Source organism: Vipera berus (assembly GCF_964194415.1).
Source record: "Vipera berus genome assembly, chromosome: Z".
In the NCBI taxonomy this organism is placed as follows: Eukaryota; Metazoa; Chordata; class Lepidosauria; order Squamata; family Viperidae; genus Vipera; species Vipera berus.
The window spans coordinates 46,673,093-46,695,111 of NC_138205.1; the positions used below are offsets into that span (position 1 = coordinate 46,673,093).

The window sequence follows — 22,019 nt, forward strand, 5'->3', positions numbered from 1 at the left end:
ATTATAATTAATTACTATCATGTTTCAAGTGTTCAAAATCTGTCAGATCTACCTATGAAATAAAGGGAGTGTATGTATGCTTTTTACTAGACCTTAAAGGTTACGGATTGCCATAGACGACCTGTCCCTGGGATCGCTAGTAGGTCGAAAACGACTTTGATCGCATATAATCAAATGCTATTTATTCTTGGTCGGGTTGCCCACAAGTTCAAAGTTAATTTGAAAAAGGGTGTTGGTGCCTACTAAGATAGACTTCCATGCCTGGCTGCCCTTCAGTTCTGTCGTAATGCAATTAGGCCAACAATCTGAAGGGCAAAATGTTGGGACAGGCGGTTTCTTTACATTCCTAACTCTCCACTCTTACTAAAAAGTGTTATAAAGAGAGATAGAATATGATTACTGTAAACTCATTTTTCATTTTGCTTTTTTCTGGGTCTCTTTAAAAAAATGTTACAAAGCAAGTTAGGAAATTATTTTGGGGCAGCAACATACTTTTTTTTGTATTTGTATCACTTTCTTGATGCTGAGGCTGCTATTTCTCACAATAGCAAAGAGTGTAACACATTAGGATGGAAAAGAAATATGGCATCTCTACATTTTTTTTCTTACATAGCTTTTTTAAAAAGTGTTGCAATTATAATTTTGCATTGCATAACGCTATTTTACTAAGCTTTTGTTTTTGTTCTAATTTCAGTCTGTCCCTTAAGTTAAAATTGGTAAGGTGATGGGAATTAGGACCACTAGGAAATAGCTTGATGTAAATGGCCTGAATCTTTAAGATGAATGCGAAGAAACTCCTTACTACAAAGTCATCAGAAGTGATTGCTCTTTTCAGAAAAGACAGCTCTTATTAAAACCCACATTTATAATCTTGCAACAAATGAATGCATTGATTAGCCAGTACAATCAATCAGTGAATGTCTTTTGCCCTTAATTCCTTCTGGCTGAGCTGAGTTGTAAATTTGTTCCCTTAGCAGCATTAAAGCAAGCAAATTTATTGTCCTTTCTCTTGGGCATTGGACTTCAAGAAGATTGTTGAGACTTTGGAAAAAAATTCTGAGAAAAGCTACATGGCTGGATATTATTTATTCTTTCTGTATTTGAATTGTATTCATTCCTGAATAAATAGATGGCAGGCAAGCATCTATCTATCTATCTATTGATTTGTGCTGAACTGTACTAGGATTTCAATATTCAGATATATTCTGTGCCCAGCTGGAGAGACCTTTCAAGAGCTCTTCAGTTTCTCAGGTTTAAGAAAGATATGAATCTGATACTGCATGTTTCAACATGTTCCCATCTTGTCCTTGACACAGCATTCTCTAATAATGGTGCTCATACCACCAGCTGAAGAAGGCAATGTGACAGTTGTGGTCCGAGTGCGGCCACAGATTCCACGGGAGCAAGAAGGAAACCGCCAAAGAACAGTGCAGGTGCTCAGTGACAACATGCTGTTGTTTGACCCTGAACAATCAAGCCTGCTGGGCTTCCAAATTCATGAGTCTGTCCCCCAGAAGAAAGGGAAGAATATGAAGTTTATTTTTGACCGGGTTTTTGGAGAAATGGCTACCCAAGCAGAAGTCTTTGAGAATACAACTAAAGAGATCCTGAATGGTGTGCTGAGTGGCCACAATTGCTCTGGTAAGGAATCTATTTTCCTGATCTGACAGTATGACAGCAGCATTGCAAAAAACAGCATGTTGCCTAACATTAAAAAATATAAGGAAAAGAATAACTTTCCACTAACAGTCATTGAACTAAATTTTAAGCTTCCATTAATCATATCAGATTGTGTCAGTCTGGTTCTTTGGCCTTGCTGTCTGTAAATGATGGGGATTTTAATCTAACATAGGCAATATATAAATCTAGTAAAAATGCAGTGTCAGTTGGTTTCAATTTAATATTGAAAAAATCAGGCAAAGGTAATTTTTGTAATATTTGTAATTAACTCCTTGCACTTTAGAAGAGGATATTTGTAGCTCTGTTGAACTTTGGGTCCTTGTGTTCTCTGAGCTTAATGGTTTTCTTGCAGATAACTAGATAACATCAATGCTAGAAGGTAGTGGGTTTGCTCTTATTTTAGTGGTTTGCCCTGTCAGTGTTAGAGGGAGTGTTCTTGGTGATTCCTTGATTAGGCTATTATTGTTAGCTTTTTTGTGTTAATAGTTCCTTGATTAGGTTATTTACTTGATTGTTTGGTATTAATTTGGGTGTTAATCTCTGCTCATATGGGTATTGATTGCTGGTGAGGAGGTATTTGGGGCTTTTTATTTTGGGGGTTTTGATTGTCACTTTTGAGTTGTTTATTATCTCTATGTGCCTGTGTGGGTGATTGATTTGTCCAGGTGCCAAGTCTTGAGGAATTATTTGGCATTTTTAAACTTGGCTTGATCTAGGATACTCAATTTCTCAGATGAGACTATGGTTGAGTCTGTTCATGTGTTGTGATATTAAGGAGTTTTCATAATGACATCTGCTAGTTGGTGTTCATAGATGTGCTCTGCTAATCTTCTGCCTATTGGTTCTACATAGTGGCTGTTACAGTCCTTACACTAGATTATAAATGACTCCTGGGTTTTTCCTTCTGGATCTTTGGGTTTACTCAGGAGGGCTCCTTATACTTCCCTGGAAAAGGTGCTAGTCAAGAGGTCATAGGCATAAACATGCTTTATTTCTTCCATCTCCAAGTAGATGCCGAGAATGTGTACATTTGCTACATAACACAGCAAATGTTTCTTTAGGAATAAGACACAATTGTTGAATTTTTTTTAAAAAAAACAGTTATAATCCACTGCACATTTATGTAAGAATAATTAATTTTAGGTGCCATAACTCATGTATCTTGTTTCGGATTTTTAAAGTTGAGTACTTCTGCTCTTGAAAGTTTGTTTAGCAATATTGTCAAAACTTCAGTGATGCTAGGGGTTGAAAACTACTTGATGGCACATAATCACAACCAGAATCTGAAATCCAGATTTTTGGAATTTCAGTCTGTAGAAGAAGCCTACAGCTGGGTGAAAAATAAAGTTTGCTGAAAGTAGATTGAAGGGAAGAAAGAAGGATGTATGTATCCTCTTTCAGGTATTTTGGTCTCAAAACCTGAGTGGTTTTAGCCTCTCTTGATTCTGAGACATCTTAGGATAATATTTATATCTGGGAAATGTCTCTGAATAATTGTCTTCCTTCTTTTCCAGTATTTGCATATGGTGCAACAGGAGCTGGTAAAACATATACCATGCTGGGATCAGAGAAGGAACCTGGTATCATGTACCTCACCATGAAGGAGCTGTATAAGAAAATAGAGGTTAAAAAGAAAGAGAAACTCTGTGAAGTGTTCATGTCCTATCAAGAGGTATTGTTCATCTCCAGGAATTTCTTCCAGAGAAATGTCATTCCATTTTGTTACATTTTCTGTCTTAGTAAAATGGCAGTGTTCATTCCTTCTATAAAGTGGTATTCTAGTTTAGCAAGTCTACATATACTCCAGTGGCATATATGTGCACATAACTATTGATTCAACGCAGGTTTTATTTAAAGGTGTTGCTTTTATTAAGGAAATGGTAGATGAGGAAATGGGTAGATAAATACTGCACTATCAGATACAGTGTTGTATCTGAGATGCTGATGGAAATAGTGACAGTATTGGAAATGTCAAGAATGCACAATTTTATTTTTATACAAAAACTGGAGGGTAGAGTATTACAATAGCATGCTGGCCTTTATATATTTCCTGAAGATGCTGCCAATTTGCAGAATCATTTTTTTCCTTCTGAGTTCATGCAATATAATAATGTGCATGATGTCAGGACCGTGAAAATACTTCACTTGCCATTTCTGCCACATTTTAACATGTCTTTAGGAGAGTTACCAGAATCATTCATTTAAAATTATTTAACTGTATATATTTGGGATGATAAAAACTTTTATTTAATTTTTTATATACCTACAAACCATTTTTATGAAGATAAACCACATACTTTTTATGGTATAAATCTATCGCTGGATAATGTAAAAAGATCTTCTGTTTATGCAGAATGATTTACTCCACCTTGCCCAACAAAAGTCAGAGCTGAGGGACCATTTTGAATAATAAGGCATACAGTACAAAAAGCCACAATACATAGGAGTAATTGATGGAAACTAGGAGCCATCATAGAAATCCTTCTACCAATACAAAGGGTAGCCCTTTTTTTAAGAAGAGGTTTGTGAATTGATTTTTTTCTAAGTACATCAGTTTTTACACACACACACACACACACACACACACACACACACACACACACACAGTTTTGCACCTCTCTGCACAGTTATAGCTACAATCCTAAGCAAATCCATGAGTAAATCGAATTGAAAGACTGCATTTTATACACATGCTAAAATTGGAAGCAGTCATTTTCAGTTAAACCCTATTATGGTTCATCGCCTATTTAAGGAAAAGGTTGAAAAACTAAAAATAAATTTGGCTGCCACGTTAATATAATTCCATTATATAGGATGCCCATTGAAAATACTCAGTTCTGGGTTTGCAGTGTCAATATATAAAAAGAAATTTGTTAGAATATAGTTATTTGGGGATGTTATACTTTTTCCTCAATAAATAATCAGCTTTAGATTTTTAGCTGCCTGCCTGCACCTAAAGATGCTGCATTTTCCTCAGTGCTCAACTATGTAGTTTCCCCAAACACTAATTACCTATTTTATTTTTCATGGGTTTAAGAAGCAGAGTACTGTATTTTTCGGACCATAAGACGCACTTTACCCCCCCCAAAAAAAGTGGGGGGGGGACGTGGGTGCATCTTATGGTCCGAAGGTGATCCGTATGGCCAGCCCCAACCTCCACAAGTGGAAAGCAAGGGAGATTGCCAGGAACACGAATCGGCATGTGTTGAGAAACACCGATCTCGCGCTCCTGCAATCTCCCTCGCTCTGTTTCAGCTTGCTTTCTGCAAGAGAAAGCCGGGCCGCAGGGCCACCTCCGGGGGTACTGCTCTAACGCAGAGAGGGAAGGACAAAGAGGGAGGGAAGGAAAGAAGGAAGGGACAATGGGAGAGGGAGGGAGAGGGAGAGAGAAGGAGAAAAAAATAGGGAGGGAGGGAGAGAGAGAGAGAGAGAGAAGGAGAAAAATAGGGAGGGAGAGAAATAGAGGGAGAGAGAGAGAGAGAAGGAGAAAAAGAGGGAGGGAAATAGAGGGGGAGAGAGAGAGAGGAAGAAATAGAGGGAAAGAGAAAAATAGAGAGGGAGAGAAAGAGGGAGAGAGAAGGAGAAAGGGAGGGAAATAGAGGGAGAGAGAGAAAGAGGGAAAGAGAAAAATAGGGAGAGAAAGAGGGAGAGAGAAAGAAAGAGGGAGGGGGAGAGAGGGAGAGAAAGAGAAGGAGAGAGAGAAATTAAATTAGTAACATGATTGTTATGTGAATCTGGTTTCCCCACTAACTGCTTGTCAGAAGGTTGCAAAAGGCGATCACATGACCCTGGAACAATGTGACCATCATAAATATGAATCGATTGCCAAGCATCTGAATGTAAATCACATGACCCTGGGGATGCTGCAACGATCATAAGTGTGAAAAATGGTCATAAGTCACTTTTTTCAGTGCCGTCATAACTTTGAACAGTCATTAAGTGAATTGTAAGTCGAGGACTACCTGTACTTTATCATTTTTTTTTATTTTTTGGGGGGTCAAGTTTTTGACATCTTGCTGGGTGACTGGTGGTACTCGGACATTGCCTTGTCCTAAAAGTGGTATAATGGATGAAAAGGTTGAAAAGCCCTGTTTTAGTATACCGGTACTATTTGGTTCAGAATATTTTTTTTCTTGTTTTCCTGCTCTAAAAACTGGGTGTGTCTTATGGTCAGGTGCGTCTTATGGTCCGAAAAATACGGTAATTGACAAGTTTCTGGTTCTTTGGATTTAGAAAAGATTGTGCCCTTGGCTTCTGATGAAAATCTGAACTTTGAGACATCCAAAGCAATCAGTTTTTGTCTTAAAAAACAGATTGATTCATGACTTTTGCTTCTAGGTATATAATGAGCAGATTTATGACCTTTTGGAACCAAAGGGTCCACTAGCTATCCGGGAAGATCCAGAGAAAGGTATCTTAGTGCAAGGTCTTTCAGTTCACAAGGTAAGTGTGATATTTACACTTTATGAACTTCAAGGATAACATGCATTTCATGAGTGAATAGTTATCTTCAATTATTCATATAATGCTGATGTAGCTTCAGCCCTATATAAATTGCTATACAGACCACAGTGATTTGATGCTTCCTCAGAAAGCTTTATTCCACATTGTGGTTAAGGAAGGTCATGAAAAAAGGCCCAGACAAAATCAGATGGAAGTAAAGAAGTAGATATGCAAAGCTGAAACGAGGAGGGAAATAAGCAAAAGTTTGAAGAAGTTTGTGAATAAGGATGGACAGAGAAAAAAATAAGGAGTCAGGGTGTACCTAATGTTAATGTCCACATGGCTGACCAGAGAGAGTCAGCCAGAAAGTGTTGCTATAATTTTTTTACTGTGCCTCTTGCATGTGGAATTTGGTGCTAGATAATAAAGCCAATAGTCCAGTTGCTGCAGATGTTTTTTCCAGTTATCATTGGCTAAGCTATTAGGTCTTCCTTTGAATAAGATTTTGATGCTCCTTAGACTTTATCTTTCCAAATGACAAGTTGCAGCAATATACAGCTTGCTTATTACATACAGCAAAATGGAATCAGAACTATTCTGAACACTTGTCACGTATTGGTCATGTAAGGAAGTCTATGGGCTACTATCCTTTTGTGGAGGTAAATATTTAGGAAGCCTTTTTGTAGAGGTTGTAGCTGCAAAGAGTGTCTTACAAATCTTTCTTCCCCTTCATCCCTTTAGCCAAAATCTGATATGCAGGTTCTAGAGATGCTAAAGCAAGGAAATCTGAACCGTACGCAGCACCCCACAGACATGAATGCCACTTCTTCACGATCTCATGCAGTCTTTCAGGTAAATACAGTAGGGTGCATCAGAAATGCTTAATAGCTTTGTATGAGACATTGTAATTAGGGAAAAAATCTTCATTAGTATCATTAATCCATCAATCACATTTTCTCCTTCAAGAACATCATTAGATAAGATCTCCGAGCATGTGAATTCTTGGACGCTTCAAACTAGATATTATTGGAAGTAGAGTGCTGGATGAGATAATTTCTTAAACGTGTAGTTCTACTCCCTTCTTTTTCTATTGAAAGGGAGGAGATTTTTTTTTATGTATACCCTTTATTTATTTTATGGGACTCAGTGTCTGCTTAGCCAAAGGTAGGAAAGTGAATATCTATTTTCCTTTCAGCTAATGACAAAGGTAATTATATTGATTGGTTGTGCTTGAAAATGAAACAAACCACAAAATCCACAGTCAGGCAATATCTTTATTGCTAGCAATGAACATATCCGTTACATAGAGAATAATTTTTCAAGTTTTGCAGAAATAAATAGTACAAAGTATATAAGAGTGAAGGAAAGAGGAAAGACAAATCAGAACAAAAATTCTGCCTAGCCAGCCTATGGGGTGACAGATGTCACTGCCAGATCACTCTCACATTCATAGAAGGAAAGAGGAAGGACAAATCAGAACAAAAATGAGGAAAGATATTATAGCATCTTTGATTAATGATTCAGTCCAATTTTCTTGAGACTTGTCTGCTCTTTAGACAACCTAGCATCTGGTATCTCTACCAAACTGCAATTTTTTGCAGATCTGTGTGAAGCAGCAAAATCTTCTGGCAGGCATGGATCAGGATCAGCTAGTGGCAAAGATGAACCTGGTTGATTTGGCTGGCTCTGAACGTGCCTCTGCTGCCAATACCAAAGGAGAACGACTCCGTGAGGGTGCCAACATCAACCGATCCCTACTGGCTCTCATCAATGTTATTAATGGCCTGGCAGATGTCAAGGTGATTTATCTCTTACTCCTCAACTACTGCTGTTTTGTCTGACTACATTTAGAGTATAGGGATTCCTTTGCTCTGTATTTTTAATTCTAAATTTACACCTAATTATTCTCTGTCAAATCAGATCAAACCTTTATGGCCTTAAAGCCAGCTATAAGATGGAAAAGAATGGGATAATGAAATAGTGGAGCTCTGATCACATTACAGGCATTTTAACTTAACCATGCCCTGGAATCACATCTGACAGCGAGATACATTGAAAAAGCATCTCTATTTGCCATATTTCCTCCATATAGATATCCTTCCAATGTTTCTATTATTACATTATAAATGTGCAACAGCTATATTCTTTAAGGAATGCATATGATCCACCTTTATGAAATAATGTTACTATAAACTAACATCTGTAATCCTTGATAGTTTCTTGTCCTATAAATCAATAAAGATAGGGCAAGAATCTTAAGCTTCAACTCTGGGAAGGATTTTTCTTTTCCAGAATGACAGATGATACTGTAATCCTATAATGGCATGGAAGAGCCAGTTTGATGTAGTGGTTAAGATGCTCCCCTAAAAACCAGACTTCTAATTGTGGCTTAAACATGAAAGCTGGGTGGCTGACTCCTGGCCTATTACTCTTTCTCAGCCCAAAACTCAGGATTGTTGTGAGGAAAATACAAAAAAGAAGTATTGTTTGTTTGCCACCAATAATAAAGGCAGGATTAAATCCAATAAATAAATAGGGTTCTAAAATAAACAGCACTGTGCATATTTCAGATATACAATTCATTATATTCATTGGCCTTAGACACAATAGGAATAGTAGTTGTAATGGCAGAAGAATTATATGAAAGAGTTGTTTCCTTATAGAATCTAAATTCTCCATTAATTTTGTTGAACCGTAGAGTAAAAAAGCCCACATTCCATACCGGGACAGCAAGCTAACGCACCTCCTAAAAGATTCTATTGGTGGAAACTGTTGGACAGTCATGATTGCAGCTATTAGCCCTTCCATACTTTCCTATGAGGACACATACAACACACTCAAGTATGCAAACCGGGCTAAAGAAATCAAACTTTTAGTAGGTACCAAAAATTGCATTTGTAATTAATAATTGTAATTAATAATTTGCTTGAAAATTATTATTTTTTTACTTTTGCCTCTGGATAAATCTCGTAGGCATGTTATTATGCCCTAAAGCAGTGGTCAGCAACCTGAAACAGTGAAAGAGCCACTCGGAACCAGTTCCCTCACAAAAGGAAAAACTGGGAGCCGCAAAAAATGTGTGTGCATGCGTGTACATGCGCACATGCACAGAACAGGGTTTGACTGAAGAGTGGAGCCAAGGCGAGATATGCACCTACCCTGCATATTTGAACTGATTGGTTGAAATTTTTTAGTCCCACTTTTTTTTGGGGGGGGACTGCACATGGCAGAGGACTGGGAGCCGCAGGAGATGGCTGAAAGAGCCGCATGCGGCTCCGGAGCCGCTGGTTGCAGACCTGTGCCCTAAAGGTATATCTACTTTGAGTTCTTGAAAACCTCAGAATAATGTAAATCTTCAACTTATTGACCTCAGGAAATATTAGTTAATATTTCCCATAATTCTACAATTCTAGGTTAAAAAAATCCTTAGGAATGTGTCTAAAGCATTTCCTCTCTGTAGCCCCCCGCACTGGGAGTCCTCGACTTATGACAGTTCATTTAGTGACCATTCAAAGTTACAACAGCACTGAAAAAAGTGACTTGACTATTTTTCAGTTACAACCTTAGTAGCATCCTCATGATCATGTGATCAAAATTCAAATTCTTGGCAACCGGTTCATACTTATGACCATTGTTGTATCCCAAAATCATGTGATTACCTTTTGCAACCTTTTTACAAGCAAAGTCAATGGGGAAGCCAAATTCACTTAACAACCAGGTTACTAAATTATCAACTGCAGTGATTTATTCAACAACTGACAAGAAAGGTTGTAAAATGGGGCAAAACTCACATAAATGTCTCACTTAACAATAGAAATTTTGGGCTCAGTTGTGGCTATAAGTCAAGGACTTCCTGTTATTCTGTTTGAGAAATCAGAAATTCCACTGGGGATTTCCTATACATTTTAAAGCTTTTTTCTAAAGCATGAGGGCTAGAGACCTCTACTATAAGAGCTTAGAATTTAGAATCTATGCAGGTGGCATAAAATACTTGAATTTATATTTTACTAGAAATTTATCAGAATACATTAATAAGTACCCGTATATACTTGAATATAAGCCGACTCGAATATAAGCCGAGACCCCTAATTTTACCCCCCCAAAAATGGGAAAAGTTGGTGACTTGAGTATAAGCCGAGGCTGGGAAATGCAGCAGCTCACCTTATGCTCCTCTCCAGAGATCTTCCCTCAGCAGCGGGCGGCAAAGTAGCTCGCACGCGAAACAAGCCCGGCAGAGGAGCCGGAGCGGCGAGCAGAGGCGCCCGGCCCAGATCCTGCAAGGCCCGGCCCAGACACGCCCCCAGCAGCGGAGCTGCTCCGGCTCCTCTGCCGGGCTTGTTTTGCATGTGAGCTACTTTGCCTGACGCTGAGAAGACCCGCTTGGGCACTCGGGTTGGTGTCAGTCTCCGCAGGCCCTTCTCATTTCCAGGAACGTCAAGCGCGCTTGGCTCCCCACCCCCACGGCAGGGCAGGGCAGGGCAGAGACTTGCTCGACCTTCTGACGGCCCTGAAGAGAAACGAAGGGCTTGCAAACTCCCCGCGAGAAGCTGGGCGAAGCGCGCGGCTGGGCGAGTGTGTGCCTGCGCGTGTATTTACGAAAGAAACGCTCCGAGAGTTCTTCTTTCTCCGCCCCCTTGGGGGGAACTCTAGCGACTGCTGTAGCCGCGCTTCTCTTCTCGGCTCCGAAAATAGGGATTTCTACTCTCTCTCTCTCTCTTTCTCCCCTCCCCACCCCGCATTCTCCTGCCTCTTCGATTGCAACAATAAAAGGGCGAAGGGTGCGCTGGTTTCTTCCTCCTTCCTCCCCCCCTCCCCTCCCCTCCCCGATTGTCAGGTGAGGCAGCTGGAGGTCTGGCCGGGAGATTGTAGCCGTTTTGAAACGCCACGTCTTGAAACGCCCGATCAGCTGATTTTCGGGTGGAAGAGCCGCGGCTTGAATCTGTTTGCATCTGCCTGAATTAGACCGAAACGGCCTGAATTTGACCAGAGTTGCTTTGTAATGGCTGGAGGAACTGCAGAGGAGGTCTTGCCGGGAGATTGTGGCCGTTTTGAAATGCCGCGGCTTGAAACGCCCGATCAGCTGATTTTCGGGGCGGAAAGAGCCACGGCTTGAATCTGCTTGTATTTGTTTGAACTTAACCAGAAACGGCTCGTAATGGCTGGAGGAACTGCGGAGGGAGTGAATGCTCCAGCCTGGAATATTTGGAAAGGCTGGGGGAACCGGATGAACTGCAGCTTAAGCGACTGTTGCCGGAGGAGCCATGGCTTGAAATGCCCCAGTTTTGGGGCAGCATTTGCTTGTTCCGGGTAGAAAAAACGCTGTCGACCCCGGCATCTTTTGCGGGGATTTCCCATTTCCCGTTGCGAAACCAGCCGAGCCCAAGTCCACCCTTTCTTTTTTTTCCACGGCACGCTCGGTGCCTTTCCCACGATCGTGTCTCCTTCAGATCTTACGCAAGCTTCCTCGATTTCCTGGTGTGTGTGTGTGTGTGTGTGTTTCTTTCTTATTCCTCCCTTCTCTGGTGGTTGGAAAGGCGTGTGACGCGCTTCGACAACAACTCTGCTGGCTCTCTCGGTGGGAACCTCCCATCCTCTATATACCCCCATTTCGGCTGCTTCGCAAACTGCTTCCTCCACCCCACCCCACCTCACCCCTCCCCGCAAAAGATGCCGGGGTCGACAGCGTTTTTTCTACCCGGAACAAGCAAACACGCAGGCAACCCTGCACTATTCAGCTCAGTGAAGTCACGCTTGGTTAAAAAACAGATTTAATAATAATAATAAGAAGAAGAAGAAGTTGGGCTGATCAAATGTTTCAATAATGACTGAAGGAGAGCTGCTTGTACCTTGGTCTTTGTGCTGGTGTCTTGACATGCCAGTGTTTTTATTTATTCCATTTATTCCATTTGATCAGCCCAAAGTACAAAAAAAAACCCCAAAACAAGGTCTAGTTTCACGGTGATGAGCAACCGGAGTGCCAATCAATTAGTTAACAGACTTCATCAGTTCCAAAATCAAGATCACACCGGCAAGCTTTGTCAGTTGTCACTCGCGGCAGTACAAATACACTAGTACGTAAAGCTGCCGTTCACTTTCGGGGGGAGGAAAAAAAACACAACACCGCACGCTTTCCGCCCCGAAAATCAGCTGATCGGGCGTTTCAAGCCGTTTCAAGCGTGACTTCACTGAGCTGAATAGTGCAGGGTTGCCTGCGTGTTTGCTTGTTCCGGGTAGAAAAAACGCTGTCGACCCCGGCATCTTTTGCGGGGAGGGGTGAGGTGGGGTGGGGTGGAGGAAGCAGTTTGCGAAGCAGCCGAAATGGGGGTGTCAAGCCCTACGGGGACCAGGGGAGCACTTCCAACAATGCCCGCGCAGCACCGAAGGCCCATTGGCACCCGCACCCCCCAACTGTTCGGCGGGCGAACGCCAGACCCGCTGCCGCACTTACAGCTGATCGGCGGCCGGAGGAGATTGCGAGCGGCTGCGGAGGTTCCGCGCCGGCACAAACAGCTAATCGGTGGCTGAAGGAGACTGCGAGCGGCTGCAGAGGTTCCGCGGCCGCATCAACAGCTGATCGGCGGCCGGAGGAGATTGTGGACGGGCACAGAGGGTCCACGTCAGCACAGACAGCTGACCGGCGGCTGAAGGAGACTGCGAGCGGCTGCGGAGGTTCCGCGCCGGCACAAACAGCTAAGGGGCAGCCGGGGACATCTACCGGTGGTCACACAGCGTGATCAACTGAGCGGCAGCTAGAAACAGCCGCCAACGGTCTCACGGGACTTTTCGGGTCCGATGGCGGCTTGGAGAGTGTGGGTGGCTGCTTCCAGGTCTGCGAAGCAGCCACCCACACTCTCCAAGCCGCCATCGGACCCGAAAAGTCCCGTGAGGCCCGTGCGACCGTCGGCGGCTGTTTCTAGCTGCCGCTCAGTTGATCGCGCTGCGTGACCACCGGTAGACGTCCCCGGCTGCCCCTTAGCTGTTTGTGCCGGCGCGGAACCTCCGCAGCCGCTCGCAATCTCCTCCGGCCGCCGATCAGCTGTAAGTGCGGCCGCGGGTCCGGCGTTCGCCGCCGAACAGCTGATGGGCGCGGGCGTGGCCGGGCTGTCCCCAGAGCCGGGCGGGATCCACCGGCGTTCGCCCGCCGAACAGCTGATGGGCGCGGGCGTGGCCGGGCTGTCCCCAGAGGTAAACTTCGTGACCCACCCAGCCCATGCATAAAACAGAAATGAAAAGTCTTTAAAAAGTTTTGCGCGGTTAAATAAACAGCATTTGCATATTGTTTCTCCACGGAGCACCGACAAAATTCGCTCGAATTAAGGAACGTGGGGAGCTAAAGAATCGGGCTATAGGGAATGTCTGGCATGACGGGCAACCCTGGGAAACACGAGGACTGTAGTGCAGTGGCGTAGCGTGGGGGGTGCAGGGGGGGCCGGCCGCACCGGCCGCAACATCTGGGGGGGCGCGACCGGCGGGCTAGGGCAAGGCTGCTCGCGAGCGAGGGGTATCTGTGCCTGCGCCGACACAGAAACGCTTCTCTCTCCGGGTGGGGGAAGGCTCAGCGGCTCCCTGGGTCTATATACGCCTCTGTATGCGCACGCCGCCTCGCGCTCCCGCAAACGAGAAAGAAAGAACGGCAGCGTCTGCGAGCCTCGCCAGCGGCGGCGTTCCTCGGTGTGGGCGTGCCTGCGTCTTTGGGTGTGAGGCTTTCGGAGAGGCTGCCTTTGGCTCCTGGTACTTGCAGCCGGTGTAAAAGAACAAGTCTGTGAAAGCGGGCGAGAATTCATTTCTTTTACACCGGCTGCAAGTACCAGGAGCCAAAGGCAGCCTCTCCGAAAGCCTCACACCCAAAGACGCAGGCACGCCCACACCGAGGAACGCCGCCGCTGGCGAGGCTCGCAGACGCTGCCGTTCTTTCTTTCTCGTTTGCGGGAGCGCGAGGCGGCGTGCGCATACAGAGGCGTATATAGACCCAGGGAGCCGCTGAGCCTTCCCCCACCCGGAGAGAGAAGCGTTTCTGTGTCGGCGCAGGCACAGATACCCCTCGCTCGCGAGCAGCCTTGCCCTAGCCCGCCGGTCGCGCCCCCCCAGATGTTGCGGCCGGTGCGGCCGGCCCCCCCTGCACCCCCCATGCTACGCCACTGCACTACAGTCCTCGTGTTTCCCAGGGTTGCCCGTCATGCCAGACATTCCCTATAGCCCGATTCTTTAGCTCCCCACGTTCCTTAATTCGAGCGAATTTTGTCGGTGCTCCGTGGAGAAACAATATGCAAATGCTGTTTATTTAACCGCGCAAAACTTTTTTAAGACTTTTCATTTCTGTTTTATGCATGGGCTGGGTGGGTCACGAAGTTTACCTCTGGGGACAGCCCGGCCACGCCCGCGCCCATCAGCTGTTTGGCGGGCAAACGCCGGCGGCCGCGCCAACTGCTGAGGCAGCCGTGGGAAGCCCAGCCGGTGGAACCCGCCCGGCTCCGGAGACAGCCCGGCCACGCCCGCGCCCATCAGCTGTTCAGCGGGCGAACGCCCAACGCCGGTGGGGACAGCCCGGCCACGCCCACGCCCGTCAGCTGTTCGGCGGGCGAACAACGCCGGTGGAACCCGCCCGGCTCCGGAGACAGCCCGGCCACGCCCGCGCCCATCAGCTGTTCGGCGGGCGAACGCCCAACGCCGGTGGATCCCGCCCGGCTCTGGGGACAGCCCGGCCACGCCCGCGCCCGTCAGCTGTTCGGCGGGCGAACAACGCCGGTGGAACCCGCCCGGCTCCGGAGACAGCCCGGCCACGCCCGCGCCCATCAGCTGTTTGGCGGGCAAACGCCGGCGGCCGCGCCAACTGCTGAGGCAGCCGTGGGAAGCCCAGCCGGTGGAACCCCCCCAGCTCCGGAGACAGCCCGGCCACGCCCGCGCCCATCAGCTGTTCGGCGGGCGAACGCCGGTGGAAGGCGCCCGGCTCTGGGGACAGCCCGGCCACGCCCGCGCCCATCAGCTGTTTGGCGGGCAAATGCCGGCGGCCGCGCCAACTGCTAAGGCAGCCGTGGGAAGCCCAGCCGGTGGAACCCGCCCGGCTCCGGAGACAGCCCGGCCACGCCTGCGCCCATCAGCTGTTTGGCGGGCGAACGCTGAACGCCAGTGGAACCCGCCCGGCTCCGGAGACAGCTCGGCCACGCCCGCGCCCATCAGCTGTTCGGCGGGCAAACGCCGAACGCCTGTGGAAGGCGCCCGGCTCCGGAGACAGCCCGGCCACGCCCGCGCCAATCAGCTGTTCGGCGGGCAAACGCCGAACGCCGGTGGAAGGCGCCCGGCTCCGGAGACAGCCCGGCCACGCCCGTGCCAATCAGCTGTTCGGCGGGCGAACGCCGGACCCGCGGCCCGTGCGGAGCCCAGCCCTCCCTTCTCTCAGCAGCCTGTTCCGAACGAAGGGACAGTTCTTTTTTTTGTTGACTGGAGTATAAGCCGAAGTGGAGTTTTCAGCCCAAAAAAGTGGGCTGAAAAATTCGGCTTATACTCAAGTATATACGGTATATAGAGGCAATTTCATTAAATGTAGCCTGATGGCAAAATTTCCAGTAAGTTGTTAGAGTAAAATTAATGTAATTTAATGCAATGTAATTTTAAATTAAATTAAATTAAAATTAGGATTAATGTATATTTTTAAGAGGAATTCTAGTGTTCATTCCTATCAGGTATTTTACATAGATAAGACAAAAGAATGAAAAAAATATGGTAGATGAAAATCATTCAAATATACTGGGCAAATTGAACTTGCTGTTTAACTTTTAACCTATAAAATTTCCAATTGTACCATTGGGCAGTTGATATCTATATTCTGGGTGAGAACTTTTCTGGGTATTATCATTTTAGGGCTTATTGAGAGACCATGTTTGTAATTTCTCTGAAATCTTGGCAAATTTTAGGGTCCAACTATGTTAAACAGATTTCCTTTCCCACCCTGAATACTGCTCAACCTATTTAGTTCTTAATAAGTAAGGAAGTTTTGATCCAAAATCATATGGGGGGAAAAAAACATTTGGAAGAATGAAATCTGAAAATAGCATGGAAGATGTTTTGTTGGAATGCCTGGGCCAAACAACAACACATTCCTTAAATCAGTTGATTCCTAATGGCTATTTTAAATATTTTAAGATTTTTTTTTCTGATAAGTTACCTGTAACATCCCTCTGACATCAAGGAATGGATTCTGGATATTATCTTTGTTACTCATTTTTGAAAAATCTTTATGTTCCAAACCTAAGAAGATGAAATAATATGTTTCAGGTATGGTCTAGAGATTTTAACCTTAAATACTGAATTAATTATATGGATATTACATGGATCTTTTAACTACTTTTTCCCTTTTTTTCTTTTCTTTTAACCTTTTCTATTCTCACCATATAAACACTATTGTATTTTTTTTCTGTTGGTGTTATAGTTATTTGTATTCCATTCAGGCTAGAAATCTGTGTTTATAGATATGAAACTAATGGCATTTGGAGCCTAGTTTTTCCCCTATAATTTTCTGTAATTGTACAGTATTTGATGGTTCTAAGTCACATCTTATCTTCTCCCAAGGAAAATTACTGGATGAAGTCAAGGGGCCACCTGTTACAACAGTCTTTTCAGTATTGTACATCATGTTTACAATATATATATATATATATTGTGAGAAATTGTCAGAAATTTATATTGTTTCAGATTTTAGAATCTCTAATTTTGTATTTGAACTAATAATTGTGTAAATATTTGACACTCTTTTTGTACCAAAAATGAGACAAGTTCTATTCCACTGGCTTTTGGCAATCTTCCATTTTCTTGGATGTATTTTTGACAAATTCTATCCAAATTTATTTAATAGATGCTGTTTCTTTTTCCAAAATGCTGAAAGTCATTAGATCAACTCTGGCAACATAGGCAATGGGGGGACTTAAGCCTGGCATATTTTGGCTTGCTGATATATTTATGGATCTCTGCTATTCTACAACATTTTCTACTTTATTGAAAATGTAGGCTGGGGGTTCCAGTTTGTGATTCAGTATTAATCACTGTGTCTAAGCATTCTTGCAGTCCTTATGATAAACATGTTTTGCTTTCTATTCTTTGCCCTGGTATACAGATAAAACCTAATGTGGTGAGACTAAACCACTCTAGCAGCAAATATGCAGCTATTTGTGAGCAACTAAAGATAGAGGTAAGGGGTTCTGACATTATGTCTCAAGCCCAAAATATTTTTATTGGGGTGAGAAGTCAACGAAAGGCAAGAATTCCATACAATAGAATAAGATACAGTATTTTGTTTGATTTGTCTGACCCAATGCACAATTAAGGCAATCTTACTTGTTGATATATCTATCAGAAATTCTGAGTATGTTGACTGTTTAGGAAAATGTCACTTGGTAATCCATACTTAGCATCTCTAGACAAGACTGAAAAAGATTCTTTATCTGCAAATCCTTTGGAGAATAGCAGCATAGCGCACACTATAATAAGTAAGCCCTATACTTTTGAAGAAGCTTTTCAGGGTAGAGGATTCTGCTCATTGTGAGGCATGTTGGCAATGCAAGGTAAAGATGCAATCTTTCTGTTAATGTAGTATTCTAAGTGTGCTGTAGTAAATATCAGTACAAGGCTGTCTGGTTTGGTAGAGTATTTGATGATTCTTGCCTAAGGGGGAATGGGAACAAATTTTATTCACTAATCTTTATTACAGAGGGTTATTTCAGTCAGGGCAACATGTTTGTAATGTGGATACTCTAATTTGTCTTAGGTAACTTTGTTGTTGTTAGCTGTGAAGTTGTGTCCGACCCATCGCGACCCCATGGACAACGTTCCTCCAGTTCTTCCTGTCCTCTACCATCTTCTGGAGTCCATCTAGGCTCACGCCTACTGCTTCAGTGACTCCATTCAGCCACCTCATTCTCTGTCCCCTTCTTCTATTGCCCTCAGTCTTTCCCAGCATTAGGCTCTTCTCCAGTGAGTCCTTCCTTCTCATTAGGTGGCCAAAGTATTTGAGTTTCAACTTCAGGATCCGGCCTTCTAAAGAGGAGTCAGGGTTGATCTCCTCTAGGACTGACTGGTTTGATCACCTTGCAGTCCAAGGGACTCGCAGGAGTCTTCTCCAGCACCATAGTTCAAAGGCCTCAATTCTTTGGCGCTCAGCCTTTCTTATGGTCCAACTTTCACTGCCATACATTGCAACTGGGAAGACCATAGCCTGGACTATATGCACTTTTGTTGACAGGGTGATGTCTCTGCTTTTTAGTGTGCTGTCTAGATTTGCCATGGCTTTCCTCCCTAGGAGCAAGCATCTTTTAATTTCTTGGCTACAGTTCCCATCTGCAGTGATCTTGGAGCCCAGGAAAATAAAATCTGTCACTACCTCCATTTCTTCCCCATCTATTTGCCAGGAATTGAGAGGGCCGGATGCCATGATCTTGGTTTTCTTAATGTTAAGTTTCAACCCAACTTTTGCACTCTCCTTCTTCACCAGCAACAAGAGGCTCTTTAGTTCTTCTTCACTTTCTGCCATTAGAGTGGTATCATCTGCATATCTTAGGTTGTTGATATTTCTCCCGGTATTCTTAATTCCAATTTTTGATTCATCTAGCCCTGCCTTTCTCATGATGTGCTCTGCATATGTTAAATAGGCAGGATGACAGTATACAGCCTTGCCAGACTCCTTTCCCAATTTTGAACCAGTCAGTGGTTCCGTGTCCAGTTCTCACTGTTGCTTCTTGACTCGCATATAGGTTTCTCAAGAGACAAGATGGTCTGGTACCCCCATCTCTTTAAGAACATGCCACAGTTTGTTGTGATCCACACAATCAAAGGCTTTAGCACAGTCAATGAAGCAGAAGTAGATGTTTTTCGGGAACTCCCTAGCTTTCTCCATGATCCAGCATATTTTGGCAATTTGATCTCTAGTTCCTCTGCCTCTTCGAAATCCTGCCTGTACTTCTGGTAGTTCTCGATCCACATACTGCTGGTGTCTAGCTTGTAGGATTTTAAGCATAACTTTACTAGCATGTGAAATGAGTGCAATGGTGCGATAGTTTGAACATTCTTTGGCACTGCCTTTCTTTGGAATTGGATTGTAAACTGATCTTTTCCAATCCTGTGGCCATTGTTGAGTTTTCCAAATTTTCTGGCAAATTGAGTGTAGCACTTTTACTGCATCGTCTTTGAAGATTTTGAATAGCTCAGCTGGAATACTGTCACCTCCACTAGCTTTGTTGTTGCTCAGCTTTCCTAAAGCCCATTTCACTTCACATTCTAGGATGTCTAGCTTGAGGTCAGTGATCACCTCATCGTGGTTATCAGGGACATTAAGCTCATTCTTGTATAGTTCTTCTGTGTAATTTTGCCATCTCTTCTTAATCTCTTCTGCCTCTGTTAGGTCCCTGCCATTTTGGTCCACTAGCATGCCCATTTTTGCATGAAGCATTCCCTTCATCTCTCCAATTTTCTTGAAGAGATCTCTAGTCCTCGCTATTCTATTGTTTTCTTATATTTCATTGCACTGTTCATTTAAGTAGGCATTCTTATCTCTTCTAGCTATTCTCTGGAATTCTGCATTCAATTGGGCGGATCTTTCTTTTTCTCCCTTGCCTTTCGCTTCCCTCCTTTCCTCAGCTATTTGCAAAGCTTCCTCAGACAGCCATTTTTCATTCTTGCATTTCTTTTTCTTTGGGATGGTTTTAGTTGCTACCTCTTGTACAATGTTGTGGACCTCCATCCATAGTTCTTCAGTCACTCTGTCTATCAGATCTAATTCCTTAAATCTATTTGTCACCTCTACTGTATATTCAACAGGGATATGATTTAATTCATACCTGAGTGGCCTAGTGCTTTTCCCTACTTTCTTCAGTTTAAGCCTAAACTTTACAACGAGAAGCTCATGGTCTGAGCCACAGTCAGCTCCTGGTCTTGTGTTTACTGACTGTATAGAGCTTCTCCATCTTTGGCTGCAGAGCACATAGTCAATCTGATTTCTGTGTTGACCGTCTGGTGATGTCCATGTGTAAAGCCGTCTCTTGGGTTGTTGGAAAAGAGTGTTTGCTATGACCATCGTATTCTCTTGACAAAATTCTATCAGCCTGTGCCCTGCTTCATTTTGTACTCCAAGGCCAAGCTTGCCTGTTATTCCGGTTATCTTTTGGCTTCCTACTTTAGCATTCCAATCCCCCATGATGACATCATTTTTTGGTGTTAGTTCTATAAGGTGCTGTAGGGCTTCATAGAACCGGTCAATTTCATCCTCTTCAGCACTGGTGGTTGGGGCATAGACTTGGACTACTGTGATATTGAATGGTTTGCCTTGGATTCGAATTGAGATCATTCTGTCATTTTGAGGATTGTATCCCAGTATTGCTTTTCCTACTCTTTTATTGACTATGAAGGCTACTCCATTTCTTCTGAGGGATTCTTGCCCGCAGTAGTATACCTGATGGTCATCTGAATTAAATTCACCTATTCCTGTCCATTTTAGTTCGCTGATTCCTAAGATGTCGATGTTCAGTCTTGTCATTTCTTGTTTGACCATGTCCAGCTTGCCTTGATTCATGGATCTTACATTCCAGGTTCCTATGGAGAAAAAAATCTTTACAGCATCGGACTTTCCTTTCACCACCAGATACATCCACAGCTGAGCGTCCTTTCGGCTTTGGCCCAGTCGCTTCATTCTTTCTGGTGCTACTAGTACTAGCCCTCTGCTCTTCCCCAGTAGCATATTGGACACCTTCTGACCTGAGGGGCTCATCTACCAGCGTCATATCATTTTGTCTTTTGGTACTGTCCATGGGGTTTTCATGGCAAGATACTGGAGTGAGTTGCCATTTCCTTCTCCAGTGGATCACTTTTTGTCAGAACTCTCTGCTATGACCTGTCCGTCTTGGGTGGCCCTGCACGGCATAGCTCATAGCTTCATTGAATTATGCAAGCCCCTTCGCCACGACAAGGCAGTAATCCATGAAGGGGTAGGTAACTTTATATTTACCCAAAATAAGCATACCATTTTGTCCCTTTCAGGTGGCAGACTTAAGAGGGAGGCTCCGAGCTTATGAAGAAAAAATGCCACAGCTTAAGTTCTTCCCTGCTTTGGCTCCTTCTACTTCTGAGCAGATGGAGGTTTTCAGGTAGTCCATTACCTCTAAGGCAGAGTTACCCAACCTTTATGGCTTTACAGACTGGCAGGGGAAAAGGGGATGGTTTTATGTGAGCAGTGGGCAATTGCGCCTGTGCACAGGCTTACCCGCTGCTTGTGCAAGTAGGGATGTGCGCATGCACACGTGCTTGCCTGCCACTTCTGCAGCCTGGTTCTGAAAGGCTCAAGGTCTGGTAGTGGACCGCAGCCCAGGGGTTGGGGATCTCTGCTCTAAGGGGAGAAAAGGTAGCAAATGGGCAATGTGTCAATAAATATGATCTCTTCTGCATGAGTGAATACCTTTTATTTTTATCTTCTGGGTGCCAAACTCACATGCCAAACTCTTTATCTCTTCTTTTTACTTCACGAAAGAAAAAAATATTTTATTCCTATTCAGGGACAAATTCTTATATTTCACTTATAGCAATGAAAGCTATTTTAAAAAATATATATTCTCTATGGTTCTAAGTATTGTGAAATCTATTTTGAGAGTGATATTGTTCATACATTCAGTAGTTCTTGATTCTTTGGCATAAAGAGAGAAGTATAAATAACTACTTAATATTGTCCAAGGTGGGGATAGAAGGAGATAGTGAAGTAGTAGTATATCTTAAGAAATTGAAACTTTGAAGGAATTTCTTTTTCTACTATGCAATTTTTTTTCTAGCATTTTATGTTCAAGATGCTTTTGGCAGGCCACTGCCTCTTATATTCTCCCCCTTTTGCAATAAGGGGTTGATAATTTTGACGATCTACACAGATG

At 43.8% G+C, this 22,019-nt stretch overlaps 1 protein-coding gene across 1 annotated transcript in view; it reads left to right on the plus strand.

The window, feature by feature from the left end:
* Positions 1-1,328: 1,328 nt before the first annotated feature.
* Positions 1,329-22,019, plus strand: part of KIF18B (kinesin family member 18B) — a gene marked incomplete at both ends in the record, with an annotated part of 29,949 nt that continues 9,258 nt past the window's right edge. Inside the window, 8 exons of the mRNA XM_081346199.1 lie at positions 1,329-1,641; positions 3,195-3,352; positions 6,019-6,123; positions 6,865-6,975; positions 7,725-7,922; positions 8,822-8,998; positions 17,231-17,305; positions 21,142-21,248. Of these exons, the coding sequence (XP_081202325.1) occupies positions 1,329-1,641; positions 3,195-3,352; positions 6,019-6,123; positions 6,865-6,975; positions 7,725-7,922; positions 8,822-8,998; positions 17,231-17,305; positions 21,142-21,248 (1,244 nt within the window). The remainder of the gene's footprint in view (positions 1,642-3,194; positions 3,353-6,018; positions 6,124-6,864; positions 6,976-7,724; positions 7,923-8,821; positions 8,999-17,230; positions 17,306-21,141; positions 21,249-22,019) is intronic.